This window comes from Mustela putorius, unplaced genomic scaffold, assembly GCF_011764305.1.
Source record: "Mustela putorius furo isolate JIRA1106 unplaced genomic scaffold, ASM1176430v1.1 tig00000508_pilon_pilon_pilon, whole genome shotgun sequence".
Classification (NCBI taxonomy): domain Eukaryota; kingdom Metazoa; phylum Chordata; class Mammalia; order Carnivora; family Mustelidae; genus Mustela; species Mustela putorius.
In genome coordinates, this window is record NW_025421402.1 from 12356360 (window position 1) to 12372442 (window position 16083).

A 16083-nucleotide genomic window follows, 5' to 3' on the forward strand; every position below is an offset into this window, starting at 1 on the left:
ATTTAGTATTAGCACTTTCTAAAGGTTTTTGTTAGTTTGATAGCTTTAACCATATACAACTGTAAAAGATCCTATATTAGGACATGATAAAAATTAATCAACACTTGTATTTTACTATTTAAATGTCTAATGTAAAGTAATATAAGAATATGTGGGAAGTTATATTTCAAGTCATTCATACATTAATATTTAGAATAAAAAGTAATTCATTTGGCCTTTGGTCAAAGTTATTTTAACCAGCACCTTCCTGGCAGTATTTATTGGTCTTGAGAACAACCCAAGACACTATACCATTCTAACTGGCCTATACATCAATCCAGACCAGTTAAGTTGATATTTATTGTAACTCTGTTGCTAGAGAGAGGGAGAGAAAGGGAGATAGAGAAGGAATTAGATTGATCAAGGCAAGCAGAGCTTAAATAAAGCTTACATACAGAGCTTGGAAAGCCAGTATGACATTCAGAATGGGTATTTGATTGATGAGTCAGGAGGTTTCAGACACAGTTCCAGCTCTAATTTTACTTACATGATACCGAGCTAGTTCCATGACTTCCCTGGGCTCCAGATACCTCCTTTGTGTAATGAGATGCTCAGGCTGGGTGATTCCTAAGACTCCCCATAGCTCTAAAACTTTATATACACTGGCCGTGCAGCATTTTCTTCAAGAGGATCTCAGAAAAATTTAATGAATCAATTTAAGTATTCTTTTGTTATTCCTAACAAAAAATAAGATAATAACCTACCAACTTAGCTCACAGTTATTGAATTCCTATCATGTGTCAAATACTGTGTGTAATTATGAATAAGGAATTTATAGTTAAGTAAGTAAATAATGTAAACAGAGAAGAGTAATTTTATAAATGCCATAATAAAACATGAAGAAAGCTTAGTGGTAAGATAAGGAATTATGATGTTAAAATATCATGAGAAGGATAATCTCCTAACTCTTAGTATATTTACTCCCTCAAATAATCTTCTACCCTTGAGAAATAGAGTTTTTTTATTGCTACTCATACACAAGCTTATGAAGAAAAAACTAATTGCTTTTTTTATAGAAGTGTGAAATAAGAGTGTTTTTTGAATTATGGGTACTCAACAAAATAAAAATAAAATAAGGATGCTGAAGTTGGTTCCTGTGGAAGATTGATTTATCATGTGTTTACCTTTTAGATTATAGAATAGTCATAACTGTGGCCTTGAAAGAAAACAAATAAATATAACCTTTTAAGATCATTAAAAAATGGATTGGATTGGATTTTTAAATAACTCTAGACATAACTTTGCAAGTGAATACACTGTACTGACCAATATTCTGTTGTTTCATATGCATAATCAATGGTGATAAAAGATTATTCATAAACTAGTTCAATATACTCTAATATAACTTTGAAGCAAATGATTTTTTTTTAGAAAGAAAGAAAAACAAAAATGTAAAGTACATGAAAATTTGACCTATGAATAAAAGATGGTCTTGAACAGCCGTTGCTCCTCGTTTCATATCTGGTAAACAGAAGTGGGTCAATATGTGATAGCAGCAGAGAAAAGCAGTTTTCACTTCATTCCTTGAGTTTCCAACATAAACATTTATTTATTTTGTCATTAAAAATGACACATTAGGACAAACAAGAATACTGATATTCCATATTTTTTTCTTATCGCATGATCAATAAATAATTTATAGATGACAAGTCATTGTAATGGAGAATAAACACATTCTTGTCTTTTTGTGTGGTTTAAGAGGTAAGAAAATAAGAAAATAAGTAATAAAATAAGAGGTAATTGATTTCAGATAAAGTTTCTAGGTATATTACAGGTTTTTAAAAAAATGTGCATTCATAGATTTGCAATAACAGATACATTATTCATAGGATCTTGTATTTTATTGAATTGTTGATAAACAATAATCAGTTTAGTCAAAATGGTAAACTAATACTCTTTTTCATTTTGAAAAATGCCTAGACTAATATTAGGATCACAGAGTTATATAGGAGGGATGTGTATGCATAATTTTACAAACTATATATACATTTTCTTTTTCTTTTTTCACTCAACATGGATAAAAATTTTCTCATATAATCATACTTGTTTTGAGAGACTGCTTGATTGTCTTCTGTACTATAGATGAGAAAACTCCTTATTTTTACTCTAGTTGCTGTTTTTCATGTCATTTTTGTATAATTGAACTCCCCATTTTTTCCTTTATCAATATTTCTAATTTAGTCTTGTCATGGTTTATTCATACTATATTGTGCTCTAATTGCATATTGATGTGATCTTGTACAAAATATCTATGTAGTCCTGGGGGCCTGGGTGGCTCAGTTGGTTAAGTGTCTGTCTGCCTCTGGCTCAAGTCATGATCCCAGGGTTCAGGGATCAAGCCCCACATCAGGTTCCCTGCTCAGAGGTGAGCCTTCCTCTCATTCTCCCTCTCCCTCTGCCGGCTCATGCAGGCATGCTTGCTCTCTTGTTCTTACTCTCAAAAAGAAATTTAATTAATTAACTAATTAATTAATTTTAAAAATCTTTAAAAAGATTCTACCTAGTTTCATTCACAGGTAAGTTTGATTTAGGATTTAGGATGGCTTAAAATTCAGTCTCCTCTTCTCTATCTACAAAGAAAAGTGTTCACATTCAGCACTGATAGAAAAAGTATTATTATCTTACAACCTTGATTGAGAGGTAGGGTATGAATAATTCCAATAAGTTTACCCAAGCTGAGGTGTTATTAGGCCTTTGATTTTTAATAGTAAACATTTACACATACCTTGCATTTACCTTCAAATAATTACTGTGGGTCAGACCCATGGTAAGCACTTTTCATAGCTTATCTCATTTTTATTTCCCAACCACACTAGGCTGAAAGAAAATTTTAACCATTCCATCCAGCAGAACCTTGAAACTTAAGTAGGTTCCTCTTTAGTACATGGTGGAGCTAAGATAGTGACCTAACATGTTTAATTCAGTCTATTTTCTTCAAATTATGTAACATTACTATGATTTCCAATACAAGTATTTCAATTATATAATACCAGAGTGTGAAGACAATGGAGTCTTCAAAAGTATTATTTTCATTTAGGTATGTGTTTCTAAATGTTTTTCTGTTTGTTTGTTCTTCTTTTGTCCCACTTTCCTCACTGCCTTAATATTTAAAAAAAAAGTTTTTTCTTCAGATAGTTTTTCTTCAACTAGTTCTTGCTGAATTATTTTCATAGCTCCAGTGCATTGTTGTGGCATTATGTCATCCTTAGAATATGTAAGACTGTAGGGAAATTTGATAGAAAATCATCAAGATTGTTTACTTCCAAGTGAATTCCTTATACCATTTTATTTAAATCTAAATAAACTTAAACCTATCCTATTTGTTAATATAATTACTTGCCAGTATCTTTTTGAATTAAGAAGGCTATGCATTTTTCTTTTACACTCTGCAAAATTCTCCAAATGTGAAAATATTAGGCAGTAGTTTAATGAAACAATACAGAAATAATACGAGAAAAGTAGAAAGGATCTTTTGCATTCTTTCTGATTATTTTTTAAGATTTTATTTGTTTGAGAGAGAGACAGAAAGAGCAACAGAGAGAGCAAGAGAGAGCATGACCTGGGAGGAGAGGGAAAAATAGGCTCCAAGGAGCTCTACCTGGGGCTCAATCTCAAGACTCTGGGATCATGACCTGAGCTGAAGGCAGACACTTAACTGACTGAGCCATCCAAAACCCTTCCTCTCCTATTTTTAACAATGTATTTGAGGGATGCCTGGGTGGCTCAGTGGATTAAAGCCTCTGCCTTCAGCTCAGGTCATGATCCCAGGGTCCTGGGATTGAGCCCCACATTGGGCTCTCTGCTCAGCGGGGAGCCTGCTTCCCCCTCTCTCTCTGCCTGCCTCTCTGCCTACTTGTGATCTCTGTCTGTCAAATAAATCAATAAAATCTAAAAAAAAAAATGTATTTGAAACAATTCACATAACTCAATTATAGAAGGAATATATATATTATAATAGTTATATATAACTATTATAATAACTATATAACTAATATAGCTATTATAATATATAATATATATGCATATAACTGGTGTGTTTTATATATAATATACTATAATATATAATATTATGTTATATATAATTATATATAATATAATATATAATATATAATATAACTGGTATGTTATATATATATAAAACACATTTTATATATATAATTATTTTATATTTTATAAATATATATATTTTATATATATACATATATACACACCAGTTATATTTTGAAGACAAATTTGTTCTTAAAAGATATTGAAGCTTCGATTTTACTCTTTTTTTTAAATTTTATTTTATTTTTTCAGTGTTCCAAAATTCATTGTTTATGCACCACATCCAGGGCTCCATGCAATACGTGCCCTCCTTAATACCCACCACCAGGCTCACAAAGCTTCTGTTCAAAACCCTCAATTTGTTTCTCAGAGTCCATAGTCTCTCGTGGTTCATCTCCCTCTCCAATTTCCCCCAGTTCACTTTGCCTTTCTTTCTCCTGATGTCCTCTATGTTGCTCCTTATGCCCCACAAGTAAGTGAAACTGTATGATATTTGACTCTCTCTGCTTGATTTATTTTACTCAACATAATCTCCTCCAGTCCCATCCATGTTGATACTAAAGTTGGGTATTCATCTTTTCTGATAGAGACGTAATACTCCTTATATATATGAACCATATCTTCTTTATCCATTCATCTGTTGTTGAAGGGCATCTTGGCTCTTTCCACAGTTTGGTGATTGTGGCCATTGCTGCTCTGAACATTAGGGTACATATGAACTTCTTTTCACCACATCTGTATCTTTGGGGTATATATCCACTAGTGCAATTGCTGGGTCATAAGGTAGGCCTATTTTAATTTCTTACAGAATTTCCACACTGTTTTCCAAAGTGGCTGCACCAACTTGCCTTCCCATCAACAGTGTAAAAGGGTTCCCCTTTCTCCACATCCTTTCTAACACTTGTGTTTCTTGTCTTGTTAATTTTGGCCATTTTGGTTAAGTCCTATCTTCCATGTTTGCAGACTCCACACCAGTCCCTCACTTCCCAGCCATTTAAGCACACACACTTTCCTCACAGTGCTCAAACCCAACCACAAACCACAACAACACCTCAGAAAGGGCATCATTTTGAGATCCTAAAGACAACATTCCTTTCCTTTCAACAATCTCCTTTCAATAGGGGAATAAAATAAAGAAATAAAAATGTTTTCTCATTTGATACATCAATTCTCAAAACACTGAATGCTGTCAGTGCTGGATAGTTGTTAGTCTTATTCATTTTTATGCTTATCTATTGACTGACTCTTCATTTCTTACGTTATATATGAAGACGCCTATATCAGATGTTCATCTATCTGCTAATGAACAAAAGTTGAACCAGTCTGTGGCACAACTAGGTAATTCATTTTTGGTAGAGTCAACATGTCTATTGAAACGTTTGTACAATGAATTGGCTTTTATTATTTTCTTTTCATATTTATTTTTCATTATTATTGAAAAAATACAAAATAAGTGTAGACTTATTTATTAGTGTTGACCCTAGTAAGGCATTATATATAGGGCATGCTAGATTTTTTATTATGTATTGTGAAAGGTGCCAGATTAATGCAATTATAGATATATAGGTATAGTCAAGCCTCTAAATATGTAAGACCATCATTTAAATCTTCTGCATTGATTCTCAGCAACACAGCAACAGTGTAACTGAAGGTCTGTCCTGAGATGGACTACTAACATTTATCCTCTTTCAAAAGTTAAGTGTTAGAAGATTACCTTCCGATTTCCAAGATTTTATGTCAATAAGTGTGTATCTAAAGTCAATTTTATTTTAAAAATTTTCTTAAAATTATAAATACTGGAGTTTGTTTATATTATTGTGGTGTGTGTGTGTATGTGTGTGTGTTGGTGGACAGTCGTTAAACTACATGATAGGACAACATGAAGATTTGAATTACCTTAAACCCTAAGTCTTTTCTTCAATGACTTTAATCTTCTTTTTATCCTTTTGTTAATAATCATTTATATTTAAATATCATTTATACATATACATATACATGTGTATTATATACATATAATATATAAATGATATTTTAACATATATATACATATATATGTATATATATATCAACATAAGAAATGATTTCCCTGAACAAAATAAGGGATGGTCAGTATCACCATGAAAGAACAGTCGTGGGGAGTATACAACATAGGTGTAGTGTTAGAGAAAAAGTATTTCTTTGCTCATGATAAACTGCATTTCCAACTCTTGCTATGTCCTCATAGTCAATATTCATTATTCTGAAAATCTTGGTATTAACACACTATGACAGAGTTGTCATAATACAAATTATATATTCACTTACTGCATCTCAGCTGACATATCTATCTTTTTGTCTTTGATTATTACCTATAAGTTTTTGACATCCAAGTGAGTAATCCCATCTTTGACATAACTTCTAAGAAATAGACCTGCACGGTCATTCCTTCTACTGGATGTTTCTAATGGAGAATGTTATTCCTTTGGGAGTTAGAATGCTCAAAACCAAGTTCTCTTACGAGCTCTCCACAGTGGAGCCTAGTAGCAACATATTTACTGTTATCACTTATGCTGGAAACCTCAATTGCCTTTCCCTCTCTCCATTGTGTATATTTTCAGTGTTTCATAATCTCACCAGATCTGTTTTTCATAGTCCATCTTCTGCAGATAAATCTTATTGTCACTGCTTCATTCAGGCCTTTATCATCTAGATAATGGCCTTAATGTCTTCCTTGTTTTGATTTTCCCCTTAATCTCTCACCTCCTCTTTCTCTTAATCAATGCCCATGGGCTTATACAAGAACCTAATATGTGAGGTGAATACTATAGTGAACAAAATAGGCAGTATTTCCTGTGCTCGAGGGGCTTGCATTCCAATGAGAAGTGTCAGGCAATCGTGATAAATGAGTAAATTATACAGCCTGTTAGAAGCTGATAACTACTGTGGAAAAAGTAGAACAAGGTAAGGAGGAACAGAAATAATGGTTGAAAGAGGGAAGTGTGGGGAGGTGTATTTATTTAAAATAGGTTAGTCCAGGGAGTCCTAAGAGAGTCACATTTAAACAAAGACTTGAAAGGTGTGAGAAACAGTGAGCTTAAAAATATTTTGAGGAAGAGCATTCCAGATACAGGGAGAGTACACAAGAAATTCTGTGTCAGAATGATAACAAACATGTTCAAGGAACAGCCAAGAGCCTGTGTGGTTGGGGCAAAGTAAACAAGGAAAAGAGGAGGGGGCATGAGTTCAGGGAAGTAACAGGGATAACTTGATAATGTGGCGTTATTTTAGTTCTAGAAGGGCTCTGACTTTTACATTCAGCAAGATGGAAGACCCTCGTGGAGTTGTGAATGCTGAAATTATCTGAATTATTTTTTGCAAACCATTCTGGTTGTTGAGTGGAGAGTATCTTTTTAAAATATAAGGATCATTACAATATTCACCCACTTTTTTTAAGTCATACTGAGAACAAACAAGTTTCCCATAACTGACCAGACTCCTCATCTTCTGATGCTATACATCCCAAGACACCCATTGGGAATATCAATCTGCAATATGTGATTCCATACTTAGGTGCTAAGCCTGAGCACAACAAACTACAGTTTCATAAAAATGGGAAAAAAAGACAAGTGGGAGTCATTAAAGAGTACTTTCTGTAGATGTTTGAAAATGTGCTTCCTCCTGAGGAGAGATAAAATCAATTGTTCAAAGAGGAGAAATGAGAGATAAGGATGGAGGATGTTGTATGAGCCAAGGCATAGAATTAAGAATGTCCAGTTGGACAGCGATATATGCCAGTTGGGGGAAAAATGGGACAGAAGCCAAGCAGGAGAGTCTGGACTTTGATGGTACCATATAAGACAGGAAAATTATAGATTTTTAAGTAGAATAAAATAATAGAATCCATTTTTAGACAGTAGCCTGACAGATAGGTCTGATTTATTGAGGAGAAATGAACAAACAAAAAAACAATTCTCGTATGAGTCAAAACTTGCTCTCGATCTAAAGGAACATGCCCTTGTCATATCTTGGGTAAAATCAATGACCTTAGGTGAGTGATGCTTTTGACCAAAGAGGGCTTCTGTTATTTTCCCAGGAGATTTATGCCTGGCCAAAGGGAAGAAAATGGAATTGAAGACAAAGGGAATTATTTCTCTTCTCTGGGTTTCAGTGTGTGTATTGTTGGTATGATTCAGATCCTAGGCCTTTCAGTGATGTTTACCATCAGACGTATAATATCAGTGGGTGACAGCTACACTGAGCAAAAAGAACATGGTAAACTCTGATTTATATAATAAAGTGGATGTTTTGTTTGTCAGGTAACAGAAACACGGACTGGTCCTCTTGGCTGCAGTAACTATGACAACCTAGATTCTGTCAGTTCTGTTCTGGTTCAGAGTCCTGAGAATAAGATTCAGTTGCAAGGTATGTGGCTAAAAGTTCATTAATTCTCTATCAGTCTGGATAACAATTATCCAGTTGTGATCTCTTTCTTCTTCTTCATCTTTTTGTTATTGTTTTAAACAAGCTGTATATGCAGTACTATGTTGTTAAAATTCTCATAAAAGGCTAATTTCCTAATTTTTAAGGGATACTAACATTCTAGGAAATGTTAAGGAAATGTCAAAACTCACTTTACTTCTTCAAATAGGTAATTTATTTGAAAATGTATCCCGATAATATTTTTACTTCTATAGAAAAATCATTGTCTCAGTATGGAGCAGTTTTTCATAGGTCTGTCTGGGTTTTGACTTTTTCCTTAGATTCTAGTAAAAGTAACTATACTTGCGCACACTGTAGCATGAACTGTTGACATTTTAAATATAATCTAATATTGGTAGCTAGAACTGTGCTTATCTTCTGATAGAAAAATTTGAGAATATATTAACAAAGTATTTATATTTCCATTACAAAGATGGATTATGTGATAATAATGATAAGTTACCTTTTTTTCTATTCCTATATTTTGTTAGAGAGTTCAATAGAGGATTTTTAAATAACTTGTAACAGATGTACAGATGTAATTTGCCCACAAATAGGTTATTGGTGTGTGTACTTATTCATTACAAGTACAGAAGGTTATGAATACACATGTTTAAACATGTACTAGTTGAAGAAGTTCAGAGAAGTCTTTGATGACACCTTGTCTAAATTAAGGTGACTGATCAAAGGGATAACTTTGAGTTATTCTTCTCTAATCTACCTTTCTCTTGCTACCTTTTTTAATTGCATAAGTTAAAGCTACATTTACATTATTCAGTTTTACATAAGAAAGTTTAGAAGTTCTAGAAATTGTAGGCACCTGGGTGGTTCAGTGGGTTAAGCCTCTGCCTTCGGCTCAGGTCATATCTCAGGGTCCTGAGATCCAGCTCTGCATCAGGCTCTCTGCTCAGTTGGAAGCCTGCTCCTCACTCCCCGCCTGCCTCTCTGCCTTCTTGTGATGTCTGTCTGTCAAATAAATAAATAAATAAATAAAATCTTTTTAATTTATTTGACAGACAGAGATCACAAGAAGGCAAAGAGGCAGGCAGAGAGAGAGGGGGAAGCATGCTCTCTGCTGAGCAGAGAACCTGATGCGGGGCTAGATCCCAGGACCCTGAGTCCATGACCTGAGCTGAAGGCACAGGCAACCCACTGAGCTCCCCAGTGCCCCATAAAATCTTAAAAAAAAGAAAAAAAACATTTCAGAAATTCTGACATTTTACCTCAACTTTTCAATTGGGAAAAATGTAACAGCTTTGAGTTATTTAAACTTATGGTAAATAATAAATGAATCTCAACTAGTTTGAATTGTATACTAATTACAAAGGAAATGCTTAAAAATTTAAAGTTTAAACGCCATCTAATTTCTCCTTATCAATCTTAGATTTAGAGTTATTGAAATATTTTTCTAATTTAAACAAATGCGGTCTACCAATATTACTTGTAATTCGCTATTGCTTACTCCTTTTTAAATGTATGGATCAACTTGTCCTCAGAATATGAAGTTTCATCAAAAAGGATAAAGACTATTTATATCAAAAAGACATTTATTTAATTGATTTATTAAAATTTATTAACATGAATTTTTTAAATTTTTACTATTTGTGAAGCACTGTGCTTAGTTTTCAGAATATTATAGTATAAAAAAAAAACTCAATCTCTTCTATATGTTGAAAAAAATTAACACAGAAACAAGTGAAGCAACACTTTTCTTTTGAATAATTATTGAGTCTATTTTTTTTCAATATATGTGAGTAATGCAGTTAACTGTACATCTATTTTTTTTCTATTTTCTTGGCTTATAATTTCAATTGTCTATTACAAATTTTATAGTATCCTTTGGTACAAAGACCTTTCCAAAATAATCTCAGGAAATCAATATCATACTCCTCAACTTCCCATGTGTTCTCTCTTAAACTTCATCTATATTTATAGTCTAAGTATTTATGTTGATTCACATTTTCAACCCTACTGTTAATAGCAGTCCTTCTCCACTTAGAAAAAAAAATGTAAAGCGTTAGATTCTGGATCAATATTACTGCGATACATGAAGAGTATAAAGGATTTTAGGTCACTATATGTGGCAGTTGGAAACACTGGAGTCCTAAAGTAGAATTTTATCAGAGCAAAGAAAGCATCAATAAGAATTATTAAATGTAAAAGCATTAAGCAACAAATTCAGAACAAAACTCCTTGATTTAACTGTATTCGAATTAACATTCAGAAAGGAAATGTCAAAGAGATGCACATAATATGTTAATTCTGACTTAAAAAAAAATGAACTGAAATGTTTTTCTGGCAGTGAGTAGGCTTGATTTCCCTGTTTGTTTGACTTTGAGATCTGTTTTGCCAACTAGATTACAGACAGTTCAAAATTGAAAAAGTCATATCTATATCCCAAACTATTGATGACGATATATGTAATATATATGAAAAACTGTTAATCTTGAGAAAGTATTAGAAAACATGTGTTGGGATTAATCATGTTCCAATGTTTCCAATGCCTTATGAATTTAGCTTATCAAACAAGATACTTCTCAGTGAAAGGGTAAAGGAGTAATGAAAAGTCATTTATTGAGTCTTGGTAATAACTTCTTGGTAAAATTCCCAGAAACTGAGATGTGAATGATTCATGTGATTGAGTAACAAATACTTTTCCAGATCAGTTTGTTCCTAATGTTTTATTTCAACAAAATTGACAGAGGACTGGTTTATTATCAAATAGAAGATATAATGTCATTGTTAATGATAGGTCACTATTTTTGCTTATAATAAAAATAGAATGATATTGTTCCATAAAACTATTTTGTTTCCTATTTTGTTTCTCTACTGATATATTGGAACAGATTTTCTTTTTTCTTCTTTTTTTGATATTCTTAATAGTTAATTATAAACTAGTTTCACAGGCCATAAGGAAGTAAAAGGACTATATACAGCCTTACAGGAAACAGTCAGGGAGCTGAGGAGAGCCAAGAGGAGTCTAGGGCCCTGGTGGGTGCATTCCTGGGGGAGGGGACCCTGAAAGGGAAACCAGACAATCCTGTCAGTAACCAAAAACAAGAGCATAACAAACAAACAAGTCTGTGGTTATGTGGCCCTGTGGAATCTGGCCCATGCTTTTGTGTGGCTGCTTCCATAACTCTGTGGCCAAAGGTCAAAGAAGGCCTGCATCCCCCTGGGGCAGGGGCCACATCCTGAAGGGAGAATGTGTATTGGAGTTCCTTATCCAGTGGCAGTCCTCATTGGGGGATCCACCGGAGGCCTCATGTCAGGTGCTGGGCCTATCATGCCTGGAGTTGGCGACCCCTCAGCCCATAGATGGTGGAGGATCCCATCAGCCCATAGATGGCAGAGGATCTCCCCAGTCAGTTAACTCTTGGGTTGGGGTCCCTGAAATCCCAGCTGTGGCAACAATGGCAGTGGCTGCAGCCATACCTCTTCCTTGCAGGGCTATCACCAGTTGCGATAGCCCACCACTCCCTGGGACTGGCCCATAGAATTCTGCAGGGGCCTGGGGCATTGGAAGACTAGCGGGGATTCCTCTGCCAGCAGCTCTGCCAATCCTTGGGCTCCTGGCAGCTAGTAAGTGGCACTCAGGCAATGTCAAATTATCTTTGGGATTATCTCATTATCTTTGGGAGGAAGTTCCTCTATTGTCATTGAGACCAGGTCCTATCCCTGTAGCAACACCAGACCCCTGCCTCCATTTTCTTTTCTTTCTGCTTCTTTTGAGTTCTTTGGTTTGAACTCATTATAGTCACAGCGTTTCAAATTTATATGCTTGTTGAAAACCATGAAGGTGCAAAGCAGCATTGAAAAGCACAGGTCAGCCAGTCATTTTCTCTTTATTTTTTGTCTTGCTAGAATATATTTGTGTGATGCAAATTACAATTTTCTTGATGTCCCATCAATTGTATAAATTTCTTATATATTTATTCCCAAAATATTGATTTTTTCCCTCTTACCTCTTATTCTGGGATTCTATTAAATATATTTTTAGATCTTTCAGTCATAACCTATATATATTTTATACTGTTTTCTGTATTTCATCTTCTTTTGCTCTCCTTTACTATTCTGTAGTCAATATTTTATTCTGACATATTCCAGTTTGCTTATTATTTCTTCAGCTCTTTCTAACTTGCTATTAAATCCATTGATTATTTCTTAACTCCAATTTATACATTTTTATTTGTGGCATTTCCATTATATCATCATTTATAATTTCCAGTGCCCTTCTTCATATGCTTCTTTTCACGAACATCTTAAGCTCAAAACTCAGCTTCCTTAAGCATAGTCTCAGCACCAAGCAGAACTTCTGCTAGTTACAGTCCTATTGGTATTTTTACTCTATTTTTCCTGTACATTAAAAAAAAACAAAAAAAAAAAAAAAAAAAAAAAAACCCTTGGAAAGCCTCCAGTTACTCTGACTTATCTACCAAGGCCATGGAAGTTATCTCTTTAAGTATCAGTATTGTCTATTTTACTGGTCTGGTTAAAAAATTCCAAGGTTTTGAGTGGTCTATCTTTTCTCCCCCGGAAAAAGCCTTTGTTATTTTTGGTGTGGTTTAGAGAATGCCAGTTTTCTTCTTTTGGAGATAAGGTATATAGATAGATATAGAAATAAACATAATGGTAAATATCTAGTTTTGTAATAAATAAAAATCAGGTGTTGGCCAAATTTTTCCTTCTATGTTTAATTTTTTAACTGACCATTTTAAATATTCAGCTTTTTAATTAAATTTTCCTATGTATAAAGAAATACTGGAATTGAAACTATATATTCTTGAAATATAACAAATGTGAAACCAGTAGGTAATACTAAATATTAATTATATTGCCTTATCTTCATTTTTGACTTTTTTCTTAAGAGAAATAAACTTTAATAAAATTCTATCAGTAGGGCTATCTTAATACATGGCAAGGACATGACCTGTGAAACAAAAGAAATCTGTCCTTCCCTGTAGTTGGTCTTAGTGATCACTCCTGAACGATACAGTCATATAAGTTATGTGTTATTAATGACATGAGGTAAACATTACCATCAGCATTCTGTAACTCCTTTGCCAATGGCCACAACTTATGGCATTATGATATCTATGTAAATGTGGGCTGATAGTCTGAAAGTAAAATGAAAATACTGAAAACTATTTGAAATCAAGTAGTGGGAAATAAATGCGTGTCTCTTTTTAAAGGTTTAGGAATGTAGGCTCTACCTACATTATGTGAAAATCACCAAATATTCTAAATAATTCCGTGAAAGAGCCAATCAGAAAGAGAAAGACAAATACCATAAGTGGAATTTAAAAAATAAAACAAATGAACAAAGGAAAAAAAAGAGAAAGAGAGAGACAAGCCAAGAAATAGACTGTTAATTATAGAGAACAAACGGATGGTTATTGGGGGGCGGGTTAAATAGGTGATAAGGATTAAAGACTGCACTTGTCTTGATGAGTACTGGGTGCTGTATGGATTTGTTGATTCACTGTATTATACACCTGAAACTAATATAACACTGTGTGCTAACTGAAAAACTTAAAAAAAAATGAAAGAAGAGAGAGAGGGAAAGAGAAGGAAGAAAGGAAGGATGGATGAACAATTAAATGAATTTTTAAAAATCAGATAATCTGAGGGTTTAAACATCTCTATAAATTCTGGGATTCTTGAAAGTACATGGAGTCATTATATGTTGAAAAGAATTACAAATATTTACAACTGTGTAGGCTTAGATAATTTTCTTTTTTTTTGGCTTAGATAATTTTCAAATGATAGTTTTAAATCTATGATATATATTAAATTGTTGGCCTTTCTTTGAATATTTTAAATGTGTTGTGCTTTTTTTCTTCATTTTTTAAAAAAGTGTGTGTTTTTGTTTTGTTTTTTTTTGTTTCTTTAAGGGCTACAAGTCCTCCTTCCAGACTATCTTCAAGAGCGTTTTGTACAAGCAGCGTTAAGCTACATTGCTTGCAATTCTGAGGGAGAGTTTATCTGCAAGGAAAATGATTGCTGGTGTCATTGTGGTCCCAAATTTCCAGAATGCAACTGCCCCTCCATGGACATTCAAGCCATGGAAGAGAATCTTCTTCGAATAACTGAGACCTGGAAAGTCTACAACAGTGACTTTGAGGAATCAGGTAAGAAAAGTTTTAATGTAACATTTAAACTTTGTCAAAATAATACTATATTGAAATGAATACTTTGTCTCTTTGGAAGAAAGTATGATTACATAATTGGAAAGCCTTTCATTTATTTTTTTATTATTCTTTCAAATAGACATCTATATCACTTCTATTACCAGAGATTCAGTATTTTTACTGAAGGCATATGTGGTACTTTGTGTATTACTAAGTACTATTTGTTACTAGAACCTCACCTGCTCTTGAGCTGAGTCATTTAGCAATGAAATGATATCTCTTTTCTAGTGGTCCCTGAGTTTCACTTGTGAGGAAAAATGCAGAGAGCATTTGTTCTATACCTTTTTACATTAACATGAATCTCATGAATGTGCAAGATCACTTAACTACTGATTTTTTTTAATCAAATTTAAATCAATTTTGATTTATGTTCATAGGTTTTGGTTTTTGTTATTTCTGAATTTCTTTGAGTGCATGTATGTGTTCTCAATGTTTTTTCTTACTGATTGCATAACCTATAATAGCTTTCATTTCATAAAACATTGAATTTTAATAAAAGATTAAGGATATCTCAATGTAAATTTTAAAATATTAATAAAAGTATACATAATACATGATTAAGGAATAATCGAAATCATTAGAGTGTGGTGAGTATAATTATATAGTATTTACTCAAAAGTGTTGGATTGACTTTCAAATGGGCAAAAGAGGTTTTTAACCACCAAGATGTCAGAATTATATGCTTGAGATTATAATTCTTTTGGTGATTAATTTAACAAAACATACTTAAAAAGTGATAAACAAAATTCAAAATCCATTCCTGAGAAAGGCCCCTAACAATTTAAACATGAAAGGAACATATTTCAACATAATAAAGACTATATATGACAAGTCTGCAGCTAACACCAGGTAAGAAGCAATGCAATTGATTGTTACAAAGCATCATCTTTTTGTTGAGAAGAACCAGCAAATTATAAAATAGAAAGGTAGGTAAATAAAAATAGGAAGGATTAATGAATTTACGATTTCTTAACATATATTTTCATCAGAATAGTGCATAATAAATAATGCTTTTCAATTTTAGTAATGTTTCTATTTATATAAACAGGAAAAACTATCTAGAATCAAAGATCCTTATCTCCTTGAAATTGTTAGAACACCTAGAGAAATTCTTTTTCTAATTTTTGTATATATATATTTTTAAAAAAATTTTTTTAAAGCCTTTATTTAAACTCTTAGTTAATATACAGTGTAATATTAGTTTCAGGTGCACAATATAGTCATTCAGCTCTTCCATACAACACCCATGCTCATCACAAAAAGGCCCTCCTGAATCCCCTTCACCTATTTATTCCCCCTACCCACTTCCCCTCTGGCAACCATCAGTTTGATTTTTTATAGTTAAGAG

General features: G+C 33.2%; 1 protein-coding gene and 1 pseudogene across 3 annotated transcripts in view; one reads left to right on the forward strand and one right to left on the reverse strand.

Annotated features, from left to right (window-relative positions):
- The window catches only part of BRINP3 (BMP/retinoic acid inducible neural specific 3), a 402288-nt gene that overhangs the window by 263545 nt on the left and 122660 nt on the right, over nt 1-16083 (forward strand). For all 3 annotated transcript variants that reach the window (XM_004751486.3, XM_004751488.3, XM_004751487.3), the window contains exons 5-6: nt 8382-8487; nt 14439-14675. In XM_004751486.3, the coding sequence (XP_004751543.1) occupies nt 8382-8487; nt 14439-14675 (343 nt within the window). The remainder of the gene's footprint in view (nt 1-8381; nt 8488-14438; nt 14676-16083) is intronic.
- Nucleotides 11525-12357, reverse strand: LOC123392331 (annotated as a pseudogene).